Source organism: Schistocerca serialis, chromosome 2, assembly GCF_023864345.2.
Source record: "Schistocerca serialis cubense isolate TAMUIC-IGC-003099 chromosome 2, iqSchSeri2.2, whole genome shotgun sequence".
Taxonomy (NCBI): Eukaryota; Metazoa; Arthropoda; class Insecta; order Orthoptera; family Acrididae; genus Schistocerca; species Schistocerca serialis.
In genome coordinates this window covers 776602594-776628132 of record NC_064639.1, presented here as the reverse complement: position 1 = coordinate 776628132, position 25539 = coordinate 776602594, and the positions used below count along the sequence as shown (strand labels likewise).

The 25539-nt window shown below is 39.3% G+C and overlaps 1 protein-coding gene across 3 annotated transcripts in view; it reads right to left on the bottom strand.

Moving 5' to 3' along the window:
* LOC126458000 (ATP-binding cassette sub-family C member 4-like) overlaps positions 1-25539 on the bottom strand; it is a 310841-nt gene that overhangs the window by 30033 nt on the left and 255269 nt on the right. For all 3 annotated transcript variants that reach the window (XM_050094772.1, XM_050094773.1, XM_050094774.1), the window contains 2 exons: positions 24350-24470; positions 1889-2059 (listed from right to left, as the gene is read on the bottom strand). In XM_050094772.1, coding sequence (XP_049950729.1) covers positions 1889-2059; positions 24350-24470 — 292 coding nt within the window. The remainder of the gene's footprint in view (positions 1-1888; positions 2060-24349; positions 24471-25539) is intronic.

Here is a 25539-nt window from a genome sequence, read left to right as displayed (position 1 = left end):
GTTGAGACAGCCTCTGTGAGGTAATCACCATAGACAACAGATGCCAAGCACTGGGACAATAACACTGTGGGACCCTCTGAAGTCAACCTGTGTGGAAGAAGGTATGAGTTAAACTGCCCAGGGCATCTCCTCAAATCCGCAGAATATGGAAGATGTAAGCTGCAGGATGTCAACTCGCAGCCACATATATGACGAGGGATGATAGACATGTCGAGCTCTCCTCGAATGTGCCATGTATACCTGCATGTAAAACTGATTCTGTCAAATAGTGAGATAACATGGCTCACCTCCCCTAGTTGCACAGTCGCTGAGTTATATCTACACCCAATCAAGTAAATCCTCAGATTATATTTGTATTGTTGATCTGATAATAAGGATTAGTGTTTCCATGTATTAATCCATGAACCAATTTGTTTTCACTGGCATCTCATTTCCATGAACCGGTTTTTGGATTTACTGCGCTTTGGTGCCCAGCCTGGTATAACATGATTTTCACTTCGCCAAAGCAATTTAAATTTATAGAATTTTGGCACCCGGTGTAGGGTCATTTGCATATCATTCCCTGTATCAGTTTTGAATTCATTACATTTTGACACCCAACATGGGGTCATCTTGTCTATTGTTTGCAAATCCATTTACTTTTATTAGGATACATATTTTTGTTTATTTTTTTAATTACAGCACAACACACATAGAAAATTGTAGCTTGTAATATACTGGTTTCCATAAACCATTAAAAAATCATAAAAATTAATAAAAAACATAAAGCAGTTGGCAGTACTGGTTCACAAACTACCATATACAAATCGGGACGATGCAACCTGGTTGTGTCACATATACCTAACATACAAGTCTTGTTTCTGGAATTAGGAGGGCAATTGCTGCTGTGAGTAGTAGTATATGGATGTGCTACCTGGAGTACAACCAAATAAGATCCGAACAGGGTTATGGTATTTGAAAGGAAGTCCTTCGGAAGATTTTTGGACCAGTTTACGGTAATGAGAGTGAAACATGGAGGTTCGTCACAATACAGAGTTGTATGATATTTACAAAGAGCCGAACATTGTGACTATAATGAGGACACGACAACTCCAGTGGGTGCGGCATGTTACTCGAATGCAGGACAACCGATGGCCGAAAAGCGCACTCAGTACCAAGCCAACTGGCAGAAGGCCCGTAGGAAGACAAAGAACACGATGGAGTGACTGCGTATCTAAAGACCTTCAGAGAGTGGGACTGCTGGAAGGTTGGCAGAAAGAAGCTGAAGACAGGCTGAAGTGGAGGCAATCTCTCAAAGCAGCGCTCGGACAATTGGCCTGATCGCGTAAAGTAAGTGTGTAAGTAAGTAACTGTTGCTGTGAGAATAAGAGAACACATTCCTGTCAGCCGACACTTCAGGTGAACTGCGTTGGAGGGTTGCTGGTACATTCTAGGTGTGTCAATCTCTGACAGACGATTTATAACAAGGTGTTTGCTGTTTGAGAGTTTAGCCAAGGACAGCGAAAGTCCACGAAGCTATCGATGTTTAAATTTGCTGTAAGTGGACGTGCCCTGTTTGTAACAGGCCAGCAATCACTGCAGCAATCTGGAATGATATAATCTGTCCACATAATGTCAAACGAGGTAGTATGTGCTCAAGTCATGATGTGTGTATTACTCATAGCTTGTCCCAATAGGAACGTTTGCAATGGGCGCTTCAACAAGAATTGCCTCCAGATTTAAGCAGAACAGTTCTCTTCAGATGTGGGTTCCAGTTCAGTTTGCAAATTTATAATGAATGTGTTTTGATCTGATACGCATACAATATCTTCAACCTACCTCCGAAACTTTGTCGATAGAATTCGGATTCACTCTATAGTACAGTAATACATAAAACAGTAGAACACACCTGGAGGCGCCTCAAGCAGCGGTTCTTCTTCCAAGCCAAGGTATTCCATGACACGCTCCACAGACATCATCTGGTTGGCCACTTCTGCGGACTGCCGTATGCCATATTGGAGCATGCCAGTAAGGCTCATGGCTTGCGTTATCGCGAGTCCCATCTGTCCACCAAAGAGATCTGCAAGTGTTTCATATCATTTTATTATATTGATTACTTAATCATAATAGAAAATAATGAAGTTAAAATTGCTGGCAGTAGGAATAACATGTAATCTTGTATTAATGGAAGCAATGCACATGACAAGTAGAATGTAAGTCAAGTTATTTGGATGAGAGAGTGCAAGGGATAGAGGACATAGTCAGTTGCTGAACTAGAAACTTTCTCTTTCATTGCATTCATTAGAACATTTTCTTGGCTAAATTTTCAAGTTGCACTTCGATGGTGACTGGTGAGAGTGGGTGATAATGACAAATGTACGATTAGTATAGTGATGTATTTCTGTTTCTGATGAGAACGGAGAAGAATTCTCTTTTCGAGCAGCATTAGATGGACCATCAAACTTAAAGTCCCTATGCTGCAAATATGTCACTAACAGCAGTTTGCATATACAGCTTCATGAACTACTGGAGACATGTTTGTTACTGAACACAGGACTTTGGCGCCAAGCTTTGTAATCGGCAACTTAACGCCTCCACCTCTTCTCACTTTGGCCACCAGAGCCCTGGTAATGAAAATTCTTCACTTCCATTGCCCTAGTGCCGGTTTCTGACGTCTGCGCAGTGAAGGTAGACGGGGAATTTATATGCAATAGAATATTTGGAGAATTGCAATGCAATTGAAACTACTTGGTAGATTAAAACGGTGTGCTGGACCGACACTCGAAATGGAGACCTTTGCTTTTCACAGGCAAGTGGTCTACCAATAGAGCTACCCAAGCACGGCTCACGACCCGTCCTCACAGCTTTACTTCCGCCAATACATCGTCTTCAACCTTCCACACTTCAAGATGCTCTCTTAAAAAACTTGCGGGACTAGCACTCCTGGAAGAAAGGATATTGTAAATACATGGCTTAGCCACAGCCTGCAGGATGTTTCCAGAACGAAATTTTCACTCTGCAGCGGAGTGTGCGCTGATATGAAACTTCCTGGCAAATTCAAACTGTGTTCCGGACCGAGACTCGAAGTCAGGACCTTTGCCTTTTGTGGACAAGTGCTCTACGAATTGAGTTACCCAATAAAAGCTTTACTTTCGCTAGTGCCTCATGTCCTACCTTCTGAACTTCACAGAATCTCTTCTGCAACAGGCTGGGATGACTTGCTGTTATCCGTGAATTAATTAACCAGAACGAACAAAGTGACTGCCACGTACGAAATACGGAATAGGAAATATCACTCAAAATACTGTTAATCGCAGCATCTGTAAACGTTGTATTCTAAATTTGGCAGTTTTTCTGAAGTAGCAGTAAATCCAAATATGAAATCTGACTACCTTTTTGTTAATTTTGAACTGTATGCTTAAAGTAATACGATTTAGAACTCTCCTTTTGTCTATAAGGCAATATAAAGAGGGTATTAAGGTACTGAAATCATTAAGTTGGGTTCGCCCTCATAGAATTACCCATACAGGTCACGAAAACTGCACTGATTTGGTTCTCCTTCAGCACAACGTCAGTTTTCACCCTAGAACATTGCTCACCTGTTGTGGGATGTGTACCAAATAAGGCAGAGGATACTAAATGTAAATAAAGAGGGGCAACACAAATGTCCATAGGTTTGCTTGATGCATGGAATAGCATCACGGAGACGCAGAAAAATGGAACTGGCGAACGCTTCGAGGTAGACGCAACTTATCCCTCGAAACAATAGTTACAAAGTTTCAAAAAACAGCTTTAAGTTATGAATCTAGGAATATACTACAGTGACCTTTGTATTGCTCCCTAAGGGATTGCGAGGACAGTATTTGACTAAGTACATTGCATCACAGGCGCTTAAGCAATCATTCCTCCCCTGCTCCACACATGAGTCGAACAGAAGAAGATTTCGAGTAATTACTCGTACAATGGGAAATACCCTGTGCCATGCATTCCATAGTGGTTTTCAGAGCGTGGGTGTATAGTAAGAAGAGATGTCAAAAGTTTGAATTTCCGTGGTAATGAGCTACCTGAGCAAGTTATTCATTTATTTGTGTAAGAAGTGAAAGTTGTAGCGACGGACGGAGCAGACGTTAGAAGCAGACATGCTTAAGCAAAAACTGCCTTCAACAAGAAGAAAATCTTAAGCCACCTGCCTTGAAATCAGAGAAAAGTTTTTCAAGGCCTATGTTAGAGTGTTGCATGCTATGGCTGTGAAACTCTGCGGACTGAGGAGAGACGGAAGTAAATTCTTTCGAGATGTGTTACAGTCGCAAGCTCAGAGTAAGGAGAACTGACATGGCTACAAACGAAGAATGTCTGTGATCCAAAGAAGAGTGTAACTTCCTGACCGTCTTGTGAAGCATGAAGGGCTTCTGAACAACAGAGAGATATGTCAGTGGAATGAGATCTAAAGGAAGAACGCGACTAAGGTACTCGTAGATGCACCTAATTATGAAAGCAAGGGAATAAGTACTGTAATGGGGAGAACCCCCCCCCCCTTACATGCCTGCCCTTACTCTACTTCATTCCCCTCACCCGCCCTCTCTCTCTCTCTCTCTCTCTCTCTCTCTCTCTCTCTCTCTCCCTCGCTCTCACTCACTCTCTCTCTCTCTCTCTCTCTCTCTCTCTCTCTCTCTCTCTCTCTCTCTCACCCACCCACCCACCCACCCACCCACACACACACACACACACACACACACACTGCATTACACTATTACCACAGTCTCTCTCCTCGCACTTGAGTAGAAAAATGAAATAACATAGAAATCTTTTAAAAAACTGTCTATTTTATGTTAAATACTTCAGTGAAGCCAAATACATGGTCCAGTCAATGTGACCACCCCCTATGTTCGATGTCAATGAGCCGCAACCATTCACACAGATGGCAGGTGGCAGCACTGACAATAGAAAGGAGGACGTGGGAAAAGACCAATCTTGTCGTAATGATTGGCTTTTGGGTCAAGGGTAGAAGCATTTCAGAAATGGCTAAGACTGTAAGCCGCTCGTGAGTTGCCATGATCAGCCAAAAGGGGTGCCGAGGTAACTATGGTGCGCCATTACCGTAGATGATGGGGATGAACGATGGCTGCAGAGATGTGTACGGGCGAATAGACGTGCAACCGTTAAGCAACTGATTGTCCAGATGAACCAAGGGGTTACCAGCAGTGCCTCCACAACGATAGTTCAGCGAATGGTACTGCTAATGGGCCTCCACAGCTGGCGCCTGGTTCGTGCACTCATGCTGTTTATCAGCGACGAAGGCTGGAATTTGCAAGCTAATACCAATTTTGGACGTCCTGCGAGTGGCGGCAGGTGGTCTTCCCAGATGAATCGCGTTTTAGGCCGTTGGCATGTACGGCGTCTAACATCTGAAAGCAAACTTCCTGCAACAATCATTGGAAATGTGCATACCAGAGGACGGAGCGTTATGTTTTCGTGGCATTCCCTAGTGATCTCATTATTCTGGAAGGTACAGTCGATCAACACAAGTATGCATCTGTTCTTGGGGAGCATGTCCGCCCATAGATGAAGTTTGTTTTTCCTCAGCAGGAAGGCATCTACCAGCTGGACAGTGCAACGTGTCACATAGTTCGCAGTGTACTTGTGTGGTTTGAAGAGCACCAGAGTTTACCATACAGTCCTGGCCACCAAACTCTCTGACTTTAAAACTTATCAAGAATCTGTGGCACCATCTCGATCAGGCTTTTCGCACCAAGGATCCTCAACCGAGAAACCTAGCTCAGCTGGACACAGGACACGAGTCGGCATTACTCCGCATGCCTGTTGTTACCTTCCAGAACCTCACTAAGTTTCTTCCTGTAGGTCTCGCAGCGGCCCGCTGGCTTTTGACAGGTGGTCACAGTAATGTGACTGGACAACGTAAAATCCTAACCACATTCAGCGACTGATCTCTAGATGAATTCCTCTCTGTATTCTTGCACATAAGAAATACTGCGCACTACCCAAGATACATTTTAATTAGATACAATCCCAAAATGTTTCTTATGGGGATCTTTATTTAACTTGTAACACAATCATGCTACATTCAGTATAAAAGCTTAAAAAAGTAAATAATGTCTTAAAAAGTGAAATAATTTCTAATACTGTACTGCAAGACAAAACAAGAATGACTAAATAATTTTTGATAAGTAAATGTCTGAATATCCACTATCCACGTAATAATGAAAACAGGTAATGAAACGAGTTGTCGTGGTGACCTAAATTCTTGCTTTTCTTAAATAAGTTTTTTCTTGTTCTTTTATGTGCAAAATGATCCACTATTTTGAGATAATGTACTTCGTGCTCTTCCATTTTCCACATAACTTAAACACTTAAACCTTCGTCTACAATCCGTGAATCACTGTAAACGCCGTGGCAGAGGATACTTTTTGTTGAATCATTCCATTTCCATTCGCGGACGGAGCGTGGGAAAATGAATCCTTCTGCGGCTCTGTGCGAGATGTTATTTTCATAATTTTATCTTCACGATAGGGGACTGAACAAAATTCGTGATTTTTACTCTAAAAGAAGAGTGTTGCAGTTTCTCACGCACGTTCTTGATAGAGGCATCATGCGTCGCTTCAGGTTCTGCCAATTAAGATTTCTTTTAGTCACTCTTACATGTAAAGCAAACGTGTTACCATTCGCAGCACCTTTCTCCTATTGATGGTACTTCCAAACAGGATAACCATTTCTGACTCATTGCAAAACGCAAAACGTAAAAATAGTTTTTAATCATGAAACTTCCTGACAGATTAAAACTGTGTGCCAGACAGAGACTCCAACTCGGGACCTTTGCCTTTCACGGGCAAGTGCTCTACCACCTGAGAACCCCAAGCACGACTCACGACCCATTCTCACAGCTTCAATGCTACCAGTACCTTGTAGAGCACTTGCCCGCGAAAAGCAAAGGTCCCGAGTTCGAGTCTTGGTCCGGCACACAGTTTTAATTTGGCAGGAAGTTTCAAATCAGCGCACACTCCGCTGCAGAGTGAAAATCTCATTCTGGAGATTTTAAACATATTTGTTTAAACTTTTGCAACAGCCGTGGGTTCTATACATCACGACGACTTTAAATGAACTTATCACTGTCGGCTGTGCTGAAACAGAAACGTCACGAGAAAAAATGTCATTGAAAAACTTAAGTGCTTCACTTTTAACGTCATCGTTATACGAAAAAAGTTATATTCCTACATTTGCGTTGATAATATACTTTATTTCAGGTATTAGGTTGCAAATAAATGTTGTTAACCACTGGATAGAAATATGTTACTTTAAGCCCAGCTACAGCGTCCTCACAAAGCTGGTCTTTACTGCTTTAAATCTTTTATTAGGCGATTTTCGGTCAGTGGCACATCTTTTAACCATGTTAAAACTTTTGTCAAGTAGTTTTTCGTTTGCCTGAGAGCAACAGAGCGATATGCCGCACTGGTAAGACACTGAAGTGGCATATGTCAGTCCACATTAAGGTTTTCTGTAATTTCCATCCAAGTCCTTTGAAAAGGATAGACCAATTTCCTTAACCATCCTACCCTTACACGAGTTTGTGCTCCGCCACTATTGACTTCGTCATCGACGGACGTAAAGCCCTGATCTTCTATCTTTGCTTCTGACAGCACCATTTCTAAGCAGTCATATGCAGCCGTAACATCCATAGTCTAAGAGTGCAAGATCTTATATACTGTATTAACTCTTTCTGCTGGTTTATACTGAATCTGAAAAAGGTAAGATAATATTTTTAATATCTATTGCGACACTTCATTTGTTACATTTTTTATTCTTACATATTATTGTCGGAGTCTTACGAATGCCAAGGATGCCTCTTTAAGTGTGTAGATGGCTTATCATTAGCCTCTTAGCTTTTACAGTGTCTTTCAGGGCTAAATTGAAATTTCCATTTGATTCTTTTTTGTAGATGCTCTGTCATAGCCTTGGCCGAAACACTGCTTACATCTAGTCGCTTTCATTGTATATATTCATTTTCGGACTTTCGTGTCCTAATGGAGATTGATCTTTGACATAGACATAGGAGATAAATGATAGGCATATCTTAACGTCAGGATGATTTTCTAAACAATCTTTCATTATTTTAACATAATGAAAACTACTCTTGACTGATCGATTTTACTAAATTTTCCGATTTTCTTTCATATTTCAATTTTTTCCCATTTCTCCTTTCTTTTAAATTCCCGAAGCATCTTATCCTTGGGAGTATTTCCACGGGCATTCCAGTCTAGTTACAACCCTCTGCTGGATAGCTTCCTTAATTTTGCAGTGATTAACTTCGGCGTACTTTCTCAGAGTAAACAAAGTATCTCGAATTGATGCAGTTCTTAGCAATGTGTCCACAGTGTCCCATGCCGTTGCTCAGAAACCGTTGGAGACGAGATGTCTGGTCAGCAGCGAGAATGCATCCGTCGCCAGTCAGCAAAATATTAAGAAAACTGTGAAATGCAATAAGAGGACGGAACAACGACAGCAGTCAGAAGGTAAGCCATCAATAGAACATTAGAGCTCTTCGAATCCGTGGCACCCAAACACCAGCGTCAAATTGCTTGCGCCTTTCTGTGGGCACACAATAAATTCTCGCGGGCACTTATATTTAATGAATACGGAGAGCTTCGATATTGCAGTTATATTCCGGATAATTTAATTTTGCAAACTAATCACCCAAACTGTTTATAAAGATTTAGCTGAGTCAGTCTGTGCTAAAGGAGTATTAATTTTGTAAACATGTAATTACTGGCAATCACAGTACGACAAATTATACATTCTCCTCATAAGTTTATGTGGCAACTGATCTTTGAATTTTCTCGTAATAAAGAAGGAAGGGAGAGTAGAGTTTAATGTCCTTTCGACAATGAGGTAATTAAGGACGGAGTACAAGCTCGGATTAGGGACGGATGGGGTAGGAAATCGGCCATGCCCTTTCACAGGAGCCATCCGGGCATTTGCTGGACCGATTTAGGGAAATCGCGGAAAACCTCAGTCTGTATGACCAGTCAAGGATTTGAACCGTCATTCTCTCGAGTGTGAGTCCTGTGCGCTGTCTTGCTCGGTATGCACTGATCCTACCCTAATAGCCGGTATGTCCTCCTTTGGCACGGATAACAGAGGGGACGCGTCATGGCATGGAAGCAATGAGGTCTTGGCAGGTCACTGGAGCGAGCTGGCACCAAATCTGCTTACATGTCACCTGATTCCCGTAAATTCCAGGGAATGGCCTACGAGCTCTAAGGCCACATTCAATCACATCACAGATGTGTTCGATCGGGTTGAGATATGACGAGTTTCGGGATGGAGGGGGGGGCAGGGCGGGGCAGCACATCAGCTGGCACTCGCCACTGTGTCCCTTTCGAACCACCCCATCACACCCATGGCTTTGTACCATGGCTATTATCTTGTTGAAAAATGCCACTGCTGTCGGGAAATATGATCGTCATGAAGGGGTGTACGTGGTCTGCAACCAGTGTGCGGTACTCCTTGGCCGTCATTGTGCCATTGTGCCTTGCACGAGCACCACTGAACCAATGGACACCCACGCGAATGTTCTCCAGAGCATAATGGAGCAGCTATCAACTTGTCCATGTCCCGCAGTACAGGTATCAAGGAGCTGTTCCCCTGGAAGACGACGGATTCGCTCCCTCCCATCAGCAGTACCACTGGCATGATGAAGAAGGTAGCAGGATTCATCGTACCATGCAACACTGTACCATTGCGCCAACGTCCAGTGCCGATGGTCACGTCTCCATTTCAGTCGTTGCTGTCAATGTCATGGTGTTAACATTGGGACACACACTGGAGATTGACTGCGGAAGACCAGCGTTAGGACTATTTGGTGGACTGTGTGTGTTCAGACACATTTTTACTCCGCCCAGCATTGAAGTCTGACGTTAGTTCCGCCACAGATCGCCGCGTCTTCTGTTTACCAGTCTGCTCAGCCTACGACGTCAGATATGTGTAATGAGGTATGATCACCCAACCCCACGACGTCCGGACATGGCTTCACCTTGGTTTCGCCACATGTTGAAGACACTCACCACAGCTCTCCCCGAAAATCCGACAAATGGTGCAGTTTTCGAAATGCTCATGCCAAGCCTCCAGGCCGTCACAATCCGCCCTCCGTAAAACTCTGATAGATTGCGCATCTTCCCCATTCTACATACGGACAGCATGCTCACTGATACTACATGCCCAGTGCGTCTGTCTGACTACCAGTTATTCCTTGCCAGCTAATGCTGCTATCGCCTGGATGGGTTTATATCGATAGTAAGTCGGTGGTCATAATGTTCTGGCTGATTGGTGTATATACACCCTTATGGACATTGTTCGACAAGTCATGAGTTCATGGTGATGGGCTGCAACTCAGGTTTCCCATACACATATCATAAGAAACAAAATATTTTTATAAGATTTTCTAATGACTGTACATGGATTTCGAACATTAAGCTGTATTTTTGTTAGAAAATTAACTCACCTTTTAAAGTCATAGGTCTATTGTAAACAGAATGATATTCGATTTGAAATTGTTGTTTCTGCAGTAATTTCCAAGAACCCTTACGCATCAAAGTCGCACCCTCACTGCGATCTAACGCCTGACTGTCGATGAACACTAAATAAGTGAATCAATGTTTTTTAATTAAATCATAGGAGAAGGTAGGTGGATCAGTATGTATTAATAATAGAATCACACTTGGATATATTAATAAACATTGGTCCACCTACCTTCTCCCATTATTTCACTTATAAAACATTGATCCATCTACTTTCTACCATGATTTAATTAAAAAATATGACTATTAATAGCGTTAGACCACATTTGCCTCTCAGTGCAGAAAACAATATCCAGACACCCGCCATGACAGCTGGGTGTTCGATATAAATTGCTTGCAGTGAGCCCGAGACTTCGATACCCAAGGTTTTTTGAATGTGTGTGAATTCCTAAGGGACCAAACTGCTGAGGTCATCGGTAGTTTTTTTTAATTGCTGTTTCTACTTATGTGCAGTTAAATAATGAGTCTTCGTACCCTGATTACCGGTGCAGTGTACTCACATTTACTTGACTTCTTGTCTCCCTAGAATATTTAGAGGTCGCTGGAATTCAAACTGCTAGTAGGTAAGATTCCTCTAACATTTAAAAATACATTTTACTTAGCATCCTTGTATTTAATCATAAAAATGATACAAGATTTGTCATACGTTGCCTTACGTAGAAAATAGGACATGAAAAGATTTACAGTTATATGTCCATAAGTTAAATATTATTACATATAACATGAAACCATATGCATAACAACAGTCATAATGTACTAAATTATAATAATAGACAAGTACAATTTAAAAATCCGCCAAATAAAAATTCGGTAAATTTCTGGAATCGCAGTCATCTCAACAGAGCGAGAGCACGGAGAATTGGCTATGAAGAAGGTGTATGTGAGGCAGGTGCAGGTACCAAAAGCGCATCCGGCACAACATTTCAGCACAGTACCTGGCGATATTTAATCGCAATCTGGAAGACTTTTAGCGCCCATTTGTAACTGTTGATGAAACCTGGATCCATCATTACACAGCACAGTCAAAAATGTAGAAACAACAATGGACAAAGTGTGGTGAAAGTGCACCAAAGAAGGTAAAGACCATGTTGTGAGCTGTTATGGTGCTCGCCAGTTTTTTTTTTTTCTTTTTTTTTTTAGATTCCCAAGGAATAATTCTCGTAGATTACTTGGAAAAAAGGGAGAACCATAAGTGGACCCTATCATGCTTCATTGTTGGATAGCCTGAAACTTGCGTTGGCTGAAAAAAGACCAAGGTTGGCATGCAAAAAATTAAAAGTGAAGGGAAGACAGTTGAGGACCCACTACAGATAGCCAACATATTCATCACACATTACATAAATATTGCAACAAAACTAATTCAAGGAAGATGTGATTTCAGCTCCAGAGCAAAACTACCAATGAATGATAAAACCATGTTTCTATACCCTGTTACTGCATTAGAGTTTCAAAATGCCTTAAATCAGTTAAAAAATAAAATGACATGTCTGTGATGGGATTCCAGACAAAAGTAATAAAGAACAGTGCAAGATATATAGATTCCTCACTTGCTAAATGATTAACCTGTCATTTAGCAAAGGAATCTCCCCAGAAAAACTAAAGAAATCGATTGTCAGGCCGAGTTCGAGTCTCGGTCGGGCACACAGTTTTAATCTGCCAGGAAGTTTCATATCAGCGCACACTCCGCTGCAGAGTGAAAATCTCATTCTGGAAACATCCCCCAGGCTGTGGCTAAGCCATGTCTCTGCAATATCCTTTCTTTCAGGAGTGCTAGTTCTGCATGTTTCGCAGGAGAGCTTCTGTAAAGTTTGGAAGGTAGGAGACGAGGTACTGGCAGAAGTAAAGCTGTGAGTACCGGACGTGAGTCATGCTTCGGTAGCTCAGTTGGTAGAGCACTTGCCCGCGAAAGGCAAAGGTCCCGAGTTCGAGTCTCGGTCGGGCACACAGTTTTAATCTGCCAGGAAGTTTCATATCAGCGCACACTCCGCTGCAGAGTGAAAATCTCATTCTGGAAACATCCCCCAGGCTGTGGCTAAGCCATGTCTCTGCAATGTCCTTTCTTTCAGGAGTGCTAGTTCTGCATGTTTCGCAGGAGAGCTTCTGTAAAGTTTGGAAGGTAGGAGACGAGGTACTGGCAGAAGTAAAGCTGTGAGTACCGGACGTGAGTCGTGCTTCGGTAGCTCAGTTGGTAGAGCACTTGCCCGCGAAAGGCAAAGGTCCCGAGTTCGAGTCTCGGTCGGGCACACAGTTTTAATCTGCCAGGAAGTTTCATATCAGCGCACACTCCGCTGCAGAGTGAAAATCTCATTCAAGTACAATTTAGTTTAGAATGAGCATTTTGGGTCATTATGATGAAGGAAATAAGCTATTGTATATTGAATGCTGATGATTTAAGTATTCCTTGACACTATAAAATCTCTACCTAATTAACATTTAAGTTCTTTTTTGAATATGTGGAATTTTGGTATACTTTTAATTTCCTTTGGTAGTGCACTAAATAAGATTTTTGGCTGATAAAGACACTTTTTTGGTACATAGCTTTTGTGTGACTTTCTCTGTGAAAGTCGTCTCTATTTCTCGTTTTGTAGTTATGAACTTCACTGTTTAACAAAGAATGTTCCTGATGTGCCTTCATAAAACATATACTTTCATAAATATAGTTACATGGTAGAGAAATGATTTGTAGTTCCTCGAAAACTTTTTTACATGTTCTCTGTGTGTCATACCTCTGATTATCCTCACTGCCTTCCCTCACTGCCTTCTTTTGAAGCACAAACGAGTGTTTGGCCAAACTGGTATTCCCCCAAAATATGATACCATATCTTAGTGTGCTATGTATGAGTGCAAAGTATGAACATAACACTACATCAACACTACAGAAATTTTTTAGTATTCCAAGAACATAACAATACTGACTTAATTTTTCGTTTAACGTTTCTGTGTTTTTCTCCCACATTAAATATTCATCTAGCCATTATCCTAAAAATTTAGTATGGGGGGTTTGCTCTATCTTACATTGCCCACATTCTACAGTTAGGTCACATTTTTCTTTGTTTGTTGTATGTCTGAGGTTCATCCAAACTTTTTTTTGCCATTAACAATTAATTTGATGTTTGTAAACCACATGTTTGCTTCTTTTGTGGCTACTGTGACTCTCTCCATTAGGTCAGTTCCATTCGTAGCTTTGACAAACAGACTGGTGTCATCGGCAAACAATACTGCATCTGCTGTTGATATATTGCTTGGCAAATCATTTATAAATATTAAGAACAGCAATGGCCCCAGTATAGAGCCCTGCAGCACACCATACCTGACTCTTTGGTATGTCAATGATAGGCTTTACCTGTATGCCTGTCTCTACCTTCTGATACCTATTAGAAAGATAGGATTTGAACCAATCATGTGCTACTCCACGAATCTCATAGCAATATAGTTTCCTGAGCAGTAAATTATGGTCAATGACATCGAAAGCCTTAGACAGGTCCAAAAACAGGCACCAGTTTAATTCATTTTTGTCTACAAAATTTATGATCAGTGTTAAGAAAATATAAATTGCTATGTCAGTTGATCTATTTTTCCTAAAACCGTTTTTCCCAGTAATTAGAATTTGATTTTTATTAACAAAATGAGACAATCTTTCATGTATTACCCTTTCAATTACTCTTGAAAATCCAGGTAACAGTTATATAGCCTGGTTATTGATAACATCAAACTAATCACTCTTCTTGTAAACAGGCCTGACAATCGATTTCTTTAGTTTTTCTGGGGAGATTCCTTTGCTAAATGACAGGTTAATCATTTAGCAAGTGAGGAATCTATGTATCTTGCACTGTTCTTTATTACTTTTGTCTGGAATCCCATCACAGACATGTCATTTTATTTTTTAACTGATTTAAGGCATTTTGAAACTCTAATGCAGTAACAGGGTATAGAAACATGGTTTTATCATTCATTGGTAGTTTTGCTCTGGAGCTGAAATCACATCTTCCTTGAATTAGTTTTGTTGCAATATTTATGTAATGTGTGATGAATATGTTGGCTATCTGTAGTGGGTCCTCAACTGTCTTCCCTTCACTTTTAATTTTTTGCATGCCAACCTTGGTCTTTTTTCAGCCAACGCAAGTTTCAGGCTATCCAACAATGAAGCATGATAGGGTCCACTTATGGTTCTCCCTTTTTTCCAAGTAATCTACGAGAATTATTCCTTGGGAATCTAAAAAAAAAAAAAAAAAAAAAAAACTGGCGAGCACCATAACAGCTCACAACATGGTCTTTACCTTCTTTGGTGCACTTTCACCACACTTTGTCCATTGTTGTTTCTACATTTTTGACTGTGCTGTGTAATGATGGATCCAGGTTTCATCAACAGTTACAAATGGGCGCTAAAAGTCTTCCAGATTGCGATTAAATATCGCCAGGTACTGTGCTGAAATGTTGTGCCGGATGCGCTTTTGGTACCTGCACCTGCCTCACATACACCTTCTTCATAGCCAATTCTCCGTGCTCTCGCTCTGTTGAGATGACTGCGATTCCAGAAATTTACCGAATTTTTATTTGGCGGATTTTGTCAATCATTTTCTTCGTCGTGACCTCAATTGGATGGTCAGAATGTGCTTCGTCCTCGGTACTTCTCCAAACACGTTTAAATTCATTAATCCAAATTAAATGGTCTTCAATGATATTGCAGAGTCCGCTTGAACTTCATCCAGTTCTGTTCAGATTTGTGCAGCAGCCTAACTCTTCGAATGAAAATGTCTAGTAACGGCATGAAAGACGGTTTTCTCCATTTTCTATCGCAGTCGACATGAAGGCATAACGAAAATGTTCCATTCTTTCATGGAAATTTACCAGACTTATCAAACCACCCTCGTATATAAGATTAAAAACCCATCGCTGAGAGAGGTAAAAGCTGTCCCAGAAGTGTTTCAGAGACTGGAAAAAAGCATTGGCCTAATTTTATGCTATTTAATGGAGCCCATTTTGAAACGAATAACATTAATGTAGAGAAATAATTTTAAAAAAAGAAAAATACCCTTCTTAAAGTAATATCAACATAAACCCTTTTTTCCTAGAGAAATTGATCGACCACAAATACAAATTACATCATTAGAAGTTTCATTGTGCCTTCACTTATTACTGATTTTATGTGGCAATTTCACTTTTCATCACTTAGCCTGATGTTCTGTTTGTGTAAACAGTATGATGTAGTTGTGTTCAGGGCCATGTCAGATTTTTGCTCTGAGTTATGTATATTGCGTTATACTTATTTAATTTAGGGTGAGCTGATCTCAAACATGTGCGGGAACATAACTATTCTCTCGTTTCTACCTACCTTATCTAACGTAGCAACTACATTTCGTATTATTGTATGAATGTTTCCCCCTCTGTTTTTCTTTTTTTTCACTTAAATCACAATAACACTGCAAAAGTCTTCGCCTAGATTTAAAAACAAGAGATCACGCCACCCATGACGTGGCGTGATTAAATTATTTATTCCGTAACTCAATGCTGTCTAATTACAACATTCACGTTAGGGGCGCCGGAAAATTATCACTGAAACGATGAAATGACGTAAAAAGGTATAAGAGGGCGTGCTAAAAAATTAAAGCCTCCGAATTTTTAATGTGAGAACGCTTTTTAAATAAAACAAACTTTATTAACATTCTACATCTTTATTCTGTCTGTAAAACTTTACGGCGGTTGGAACTGAAATTACAAAAAGGTCGATTTCTTTTAAAAAATTGCTTTGTTTTTCTGTAAGAAATATCATCTTTGGAGATGCATGAAAATTGTTGAATAAGAGTCTTAGAAGTTAGAACCACTACAGAGTTTCTCGATAGTGTGGCAACTTCTGTTGTCAGACAACAGCTCCAATTTGACATTTTCTTCTAGTTTCAAGAACGAATCTAAAAATCTGGCACACAAATATCGATGTCCACAAATGGTCATTGGATTTGGTACAATAACATTCCAAAGTATCGATATTTTTTATCTATACCATGTACAAGTTAACAACACCACGTGATGCGACAATGACAATAAACAAATGAACCTTAGATGTGTTTTCAACGTGTACGCATTCATTCTTGGGCAAAATCGTTGTGTTTATCTAGATGCGCTTGCATTGTTAGCTCTTAGCAGCATTAATAAACGAATTGTATCCTAATTGCACGTTAAACAAAACATGTAAAAATGAAGTAAAACCATGAAAATGACATTATCGTTCGGAAAGTAAGTAGTTATATAACAAAACACGCAAAATTAAATTTCGTTTTTACACCCAAAATATTCTGAATCTTAGAACTTGTGAACAATATGTAGCTCATAAAAGAGAAAGAGTACACATCAACCAACTCCGGACATTACTAACAAGTTATAATGAAATGAAAGGAAGCTGTCGATCGGCTGAGTGACATTTTGCACGTGTACGAGGTCCCATTAAGGCCTTCCATCTTAGAAATGTTATCAAGTCATCCTCCCAGTTCCCATCTCACTAGATGCACATTTCTTTATGAATCTGAAATGGCTACTAGTGTAACAAAACAGTTGCATGACAAAAGTACACTTGACAAAAGCTTACATACATACATTAATCCTTGTTCCATAGATCACGAATATGACATTTCGTAATGATGTGGAACGTGTCACTTTAACATTACACAAAATTAATAATTAATTTTTTATTTTTATTTATTTATTTACGTATTTATTTATTTTTTAGAGTTACCACTTCATATCTAAGAATTCATCTAGAAGAAGTTTTCATTCAGGAATTCTTTAAATTTGCTTTTAAATGTTGGTTGGCTATCTGTCAGACTTTTAATACTATTTAGCAAATGACCAAAGATTTTTGTAGAAGCAAAATTCACCCCTTTCTGTGCGAAAGTGAGATTTAATCCAGAATAGTAAAGATCATCCTTTCTTCTATTGTTGTAGCTATGCACTTCGCTGTTATTTCTGAATTGGGATGAGTTATTAATGACAAATCTCATAAGTGAATATATGTATTGCGAAGGTACTGTGAATGTGTGCAAGGTGATCTTGGGTGGGCTCCAGATATTATTCTGATTACACGTTTTTGTGCAATGAATACTTTATCTCTTAATGATGAAGTGCCCCAAAATATGATTCCATATGAAAGCAGTGAATGAAAATAGCCATATAGGCTAATTTACTGATATATTTATCATCAAAATTTGCAATAATCCTAATAGCATAAGTCGCTGATCGTAATCATTTCAGCCTATCATAGATGTGTTTCTTCCAATTCAGATTCTCATCAATGCACACACCCACAAATTTTAAGTATTCTGCCTTAGTAACAGACTTCTTTTCATAGTTTATATTTATAAATGGTGATATGCCATTTGTTGTACAGAATTGTATAAACAGTGTTTTCTCAAAATGTAGTGAGAGTCCATTTTCAGAGAACCATTTAATAATTTTCTGAAAGACATTATTTAAATTTCCTCAGCTGATTCTTGCTTGTTGGGTGTGATTACTATACTTGTATAATCAGCAAAAAGAACTGGCTTTGCATGTTCATAAATATAGAGTGGCAAGTCGTTAATGTAAATTAAGAACAATATGGGACCCAAGACTGGCCCCTGTGGGATACCATTCTTGATACCTCCCCAGTTAGAGGACTCTGCTGATTTTTGCAGACTATGTGTACTGTTAATTTCAACTTTCTGCATTCTTCCAGTTAAGTATGAATTAAACCATTTGTACACTGTCCCACTCATACCACAATACTTCGGCTTATCCAGAAGAATTTCATGATTCACACAATCAAAAGCCTTTGAGAGATCACAGAATACCCCAATGGGTGAAGTTTGGTTATTCAGCCCATTTTATATTTGATCAATGAAAGCATAATAGCATTTTCTGTTAAAATGCCTTACTGAAAACCAAATTGACATTTTCTTAGTACTTTATTTTTACAAATATGCGATGCTCCGTTTGAATACATTAATTTTTCAAGAATTTTGGATAAAGCTATCAGAAGTGAGATTGGGTGGTAATTGTTAGCATCAGACCTACCCCCTTTTTTATGCGGTGGTTTAACAATAGTGTATTTCAGTCCATCTGGAAAAATGCCCTGTTTCAGTGAGCTACTACTTATGTAGCTGAGAATCCTACTTATTTGTTGGGAACACACGTTTAGTACTCTGCTGGAAATGCCATCAATTCCATGTGAGCTTTTACTTTTGAATGAATTTATTATTTTCCTAATTTCAGCAGGAGAGGTGGGTTGCATTTCAATTTTACCAAATTGCACAATTATTACCTCTTCCATATACTGCCGTGCATTTTCTAATGAATAGCTTGATCCTATTTTCTCTATAAAACTTAAAATATGATTATTAAAAATGTTTTCTACTTCAGACTTCTTGTTAACGTACATTTCATTGACTTTAATGGAAATACAGTATTCCTGTGCTCTTGCCTTGTTTCCCTTTTAACAATATTCCAAATTATTTTAATTTTATTATCAGATGTGCTAATCTCAAACATAATGTACATACTTCTGGACTTTGTAATAACTTTTCTTACTACAGTGCAGTAGTTTTTTTTAATGTTTCTCTGTTTTGAGATCATTACTCCTCCTAGCTATAAGGTACATTTCCATTTACAAGATATTTTTATCACTTTAGTAAGCCATGACTTTTTACATGGTTTCTTACAATTATATTTCAGTGTTTTCTTGGGGAAACTGTTTCCAAATATACTCACAAAGGTATCATGAAATAGGTGAAATTATTAGCATCATGTTCCTTGTACACCTCATCCCAGTCTGACTGTTGTAAACTTTCCCTAAAATCTTGAATTTTTAAATCATTAACTGAACACACTACTTTGGAGGACTGTTTTGCATTACTATGTCATATAGTGTAACTAGCTGTGCATCATGATCAGATAGACCATTCTTAACAGGCAAAGTTTCTATTTGATTATCTTGGTCTACGAAAACATTATCTATCTTCCTGTACCAACCAAGTAGGAAAATCAATAACTGACATCAAATGAAAGAACCAAGTAATACTTCAATGTCAAGCTTTCTACCAGACTCTCTCAAAAAAATCTACATTGAAATCCCCACAAACAATAATTTGCTTTCTTCTGTATGACAGATAGCACAACAACGAAGCCAAGTTTTTCAAAAATATTTGAAAATTTCCCAATGGGGATCTACACATGGCTACAATTATAATAGTGCCATTATTTAGTTTAAGCTCACATGCTCATGCTTCTGTATGTTGCTCTATGCAAATCTTTTTTAGTTTCCAAGTTTTTCACACTATAACAGATTTTAATATATATGGCATCTCTTCCTCTCTCCATAGTGCTGAAAGCTTATATTCATCTACATTTACCATTTCCATACCTGTGACTATATGATGTTCAAACAGGCATAGTACATCTGTTCCACCCTCAGTTTCTAAATTTTCTAACCAAACAAGAAGCTCATTTACTGTATTTTTTAATCCCCTGATATTCTGATGCAATATACTGTCATAATTTTTACTGTGCTTTTATGTGAATCTTGTGACATACTAACATTATTTGTCACTTTACTGTTATGAGAATCTTGTGATATTTTAACATCTCTAGTACCTGCCTAACTGAACTTCTCATTAAGCTTAATTTCAATCAATGTTGAATGATTGGACACTGATCTTAGCCTAAAAAAGTACTCCCGTGAGTTTCAGTGCCCCCCTCCTTAGAGATTTTGCTGTCATCCTGTCCAGTTTACCCTTCCCTTTTCTATTGAGATGCAGGTCATGTCTTGTGAAGTCGCACCTACCAATACCATCAACAGGAACCAAACCTATGCCTGACAAAGTACGCGCCCGAAGCAGCTCATCTACCTCCATATTGCTGACAGAGCTGTTCAGTTGGGGCCGGTATACCGCATGAAAGCAGGAACCAAGCCAAAATTTGTATGGTTTGTTGTGGATGCTATTTTTACCAGGTCACAGTCAATATTGTAGAGCTGATCCCTGTCAATACCGTATTGTTTCCTGCTCCGCCCACTACCATAACATGATCCTGTAAAATCCTTGCACAATGGTCCTACAACCTCTATCACTTGGATAAGACATGCACTGGGCTTGAAAATACTTGTGACCCAGTAACTGTCAGCTAATTTTTCCTGCAACATCTGGCCCACACCTCTTCCATGGCTACTACCTAACGACAGAACTTTCCTCCTACTTTCTACTCTTTTTGCAACAGTTGGTTTCCTAGTGAAAGTCTGTTGAGAGCTGAGTACACTTACATCTACTTGAACTCTTCCTTAGTTGACTGAGGTAGCATGGCAAATCTATTATTTGTGCCAATGATGTAACTGTCAGATATTGTTCTCTTTCTGTTCTCTTTCTGTTCCTTGCTACCACTTCCCACCTGTCTTCATCATTCTCCCCCCTTAACCCCATCAGTTCCTCCCTAGAAATATTCAGTTCAGCCTGAAGGACTCTAATCTTCCCTTCCTATCCCTCGAACATAATCTGCAGTACCATGGAAGAGGACCATTCACTCCCATGATTTGCATGCCACTATATTCACCCTAATGTAACCATTTGCCACAACTGCTGCACAGAACCTCAAAACTGACTTTCCTACGGCAGCTCAAACACTTCTCGCTCATGGTGGTTTACAATATTTTTACAAACTTTATCTAGGCAGTGAGAGTAATATTCTATTAACTACAGATCACAAGAGTCACTAAAGTTATGTGGAACACTAATATATGTTTATACTATTAATATAGTAACGTAATGCAGTTAAATTAACATTAAAAATCAAAGCTTGTATACCCAAAAAATCAGGCCTAAGATCGTGTATGCACGATACATACCTTACACGTTTTGAAAGGAAATAAAAGATACAACTTAAAACCTTTAATTCCGCAAGTAGATATGACACTACTAAATATATATGTAATGAAAATAATCTAAATTCTTCACTTAATACTTAAAGAAATGTCTTTAGTTTGTATGTAAACCTACGTCTAAAGTATGCAGAAACTGGCCCTTAGGTTTTTTTTTTTTTTCTTTTTTTTTTTTTTTTTTTTTTTTTTTTTTTTTTTTTTTTTTTTTCCGAGAAGTGCTTTGAAACAAGTGAAACCTTCAATAGATGATATAAAACAGACTCTAATTAACTTAGTTATGGTGTAACATTAACTTAATTGACAGTTATTATAGAATTAATTACTTATCTTCACAAGCTTAATATTCAAGCATGTGTGATCTGTGCCGGTGCTTTCGAAATTCAAGTAATGGTTAACAATTGTCAGGTGCTAATTTAAAGCAGCATATTGTATTATATTTATTTTCATTTGCTGAAGGGATGTTCATTTGAAGTGTGTGGCTGGTGGTCATTACTTGTTGGTAGAAGTGAGAAGTTGTCATCATTGGAACTGCTGCCAACCTATGTGATCCAACACTGGTAGGTGCTCATTGAGTAATTGTAGTAAAACAGCCTTCTTGTGATGAATTCAGTAGTCACTTCTGTAAATATGCACCCATCACATTTAAGCATGAATGTCTCTATAATGCGTGGCAATGAAACTCAATTATCAATGCAGCAGTGTTGCCGGCAGTGAATGAAGTTCTCTCTTACAATTTTTCAGTCTGCAATGAGTTGTAAGTGAGCAGTGGGCCACCAATGTGGTGTACATAGAATTCTGTACACTATGAGCTATAAAAGCAAACCAAATAGAAGGACAAAATAAATGATATTCGTAAGTGTTTTGTATCTCATGACTGTATGAAAATGGTGATAGAATCCAAAAATACATTACCGACATCAACAGCTGGCACCAGTGTCATTTTGACGCAGGTGCAATTGTCCTGGGGCTGAACAACCACACTATCTACTTCTGTCGAGGCCAGACATACATCCTAAATGCTTTTATTCTTGGGAGTCAGCCAATTCACCTTCACATTGAAATGCTGTGGCTTGTCATTGGACCACATCCCAGTGATACTTAACATGGACATCAAAATAATCTCACAGCCCAACAGATGTTGCCATCTCCAAGGAATCAACTGGAAACATTCCCAAACCCAGATATTAGACAAGTGTGAGGGCACAATGGATCCAGGCAGTGTGGTCAACAAGGTGCTGACCCCCCTTATGTGACAGGTGCTGTGAGTGGCAGATACAGCCATGTACAGGAGCCTGCAAAAGCCGCACTTAGGCGGTCATTAAGATGTAAAACTGGCACTTCTGCAAATGGAAACTCACTAATCATCCATTGATAAAATGACTTTAAAATCAGCTGTAACAAGATGTCAAGGTAGCCACAGATGAGGCTTGAATCCAAGATTGGGTGGGCAATATTGCCACATTCAGTATCAAGGATGACAGCACTGTGGCCACACAATTCCTTCTTCATAGGTAGCTAAACCCACTGCTGAAAATGTACCAGATGTCATCTGTGAGCCAGATACCAATGCCTTGGCAGATAAATTTGCAGCCATTTTATGCCTGTGAAGACCCAGTCAACAACAAGCACATCTGCCTGGGGTAGATAGGCTACTGGCAGCCCAGGGAAGAGGACAAGATTGAGCCAGTCACAGGGGAGGAGATGTTCAGCACTTAAATGTAAAGAAAGATGGAGGCAGCAACGGACTCTACAACGTACTGCTGAAGCAACTGCTACTAAGTTCACATCACATCTTGACTGCCATTTTGCTGTGATGAGCAGTCTGTCAACTGCCCCTCTCTGTAGAAACATGAAAGTTGTAGCTATGCTGGAGAGTGGTAAATATCCATGGCTGTCACAGGATTATTGGCTGATCAGACTGCTTCCTTCCTGTTTGAAAGTTTTCAAGAGGATCTACATGAAGTGATTGCTCAAACATGTCATTGCATAATGCATAGTACCAGACGAGCAGTTTGGCTTCTGGAGGAGGCTCTCTACATCTCATCTACTGCTGCAGTTGATGAAGCAGCAGCATTGTGAGCACCTTAAGATGATGCCTGGTTCTGTCAGAGGCATTTGTTTTTGTGTGGCACACTGGCCTCACATACAAAGTTCTTGGCCATCAGTAATGATGTCACACAGTTACCTGCTCCACTCCTACCTATCCATAAATATCCTTCCATTATGGAACAGTCAATATGTGCTTGAGTGCCAGGGGGGTCAGTGTTCATACCTATGCTGTACTCATTGCACACTTCTGATGTACCAGTAGAAGTGCTGATGACACAGTTCTGTTCACACACAGTATAAGTATGTAGATGCTAGGAAAAGTTGAAGATTAGGGCTTAATGATATATCAGCAACAAGGTTGTTAAAGATGAAGTGCTAGCTTGAGTTGGATAAGGGTGAAGCAGAAATTTGACTGTGGCCTTTTCAATTTACACTGGTTGCCTTAAGTGGTTTAGAGAAACTGAGGAAATGTGGGATCTAGGTGATCAGTTGGGACTTTAAGCACCACTCCTACAGAATGCAAGCCTGATACCTTACCACTACATCATCTCAACTGGTAAATGTAAGCCATACAAAATTATTTGTTGGGAGACCCCATGACATCTATTAATCCACCTAACTGAAAAGTTTTTCCCTCTCCACATTAACACCTTACCTTTGTGAAGTATGTGTTTTGTGTCGTAAGTGTAGTGTTAAGAGTAGGGTATATACGTAGTACAGTTGACTGATGTGCTTTCCACATGATGAGTAAATTTAATTTTTTGTTCATAACTATGAAGCAAGTATATGCTATATTCAAAGCATTTTACAGATTTAGAAAACAATAATTTGCACATACCTTCTAGAAATAAGAAACTGAATGCAATGAATGCCATGTAAACTGTAGACATAACATCTAAGGTGAACCCAAATGTCTGTGATGTCGTTAAATACATATGCCATGCTGAAGTGTGTAAATCCTGAAACATGTACATAATAAGAAAGTAACTTCACTGTTTATCTGAAGAATGAAAACTCTTCATTCTCCTATAGAGACAGAATAATTTAATAAAATTATCACATAATTTTAAGATGATTTAAGGGTTGGACATTACATATCTTCAGGAGGGAAAATTCCTAGAACTAACAATAGAAACATATAAAAGCAGGGATACCTTTCCAGTTGTTGAATTGTTCATTATTAATAAACTTTACTGAATACTACATACAGAAACATTACTAAAAATGATCTGAAAAATCAGTGTCTTATTGGAGGCCATCACAGATGAAACCACTATAGATTCTTTGAAGCTTGTCAATTGTGCCATACCTCATTCAATTTTAAAATCTTGAACTACTTAGTCTGGCAGTATAAAAATGAGAGTAATGTCATCCAAGAAGAAAGCAAAGCATGACAAAATTACTGTCCAAATTGTTCAAAATTCAGCTATTACTATGCGTTTATGCAACTGAATCCACTTGCTTCACAGTGCAGCATGCCACAAGAATTATAAATTGCCACACCAGTGACACAAGAAGCAAATCTTCCCACCTCCCAACAGGTATCAGGTAAGCCAAATCACCCCTCTTTCATCAAAATGAGTATTTCAGCTCCAAATTTCTTCAACCAAATTTGTATTCTTTTTAAAAATGGTTCAAATGGCTCAGCACTACGGGATTTAACATCTGAGGTCATCAGTCCCCTAAAACTTAGAACTACTTAAACCTAACTAACCTAGGGACATCACACACATTCATGCCCAAGACAGGATTCGAACCTGCGACCGTAGCGATCGCGCGGTTCCAAACTGAAGCGCCTAGAACTGCTGTGCCACTTTGGCCGGCGCTGTAATCTTTTGAACCTTAGGTATTTTTCAATACATATGCCAAAAGCCCTGTTTCCAACCATGAATCTGTAATCTTTTCAGATGACACGTTTTTTTAGCAAAGATAACATGTAAGTCAAAAGATTTTTACGTTTTCTATTATAATTTCATGTTGTTGCAACCTGAAGCTTTGCTCTTGTCACTAACTTTGACAGTCATGACT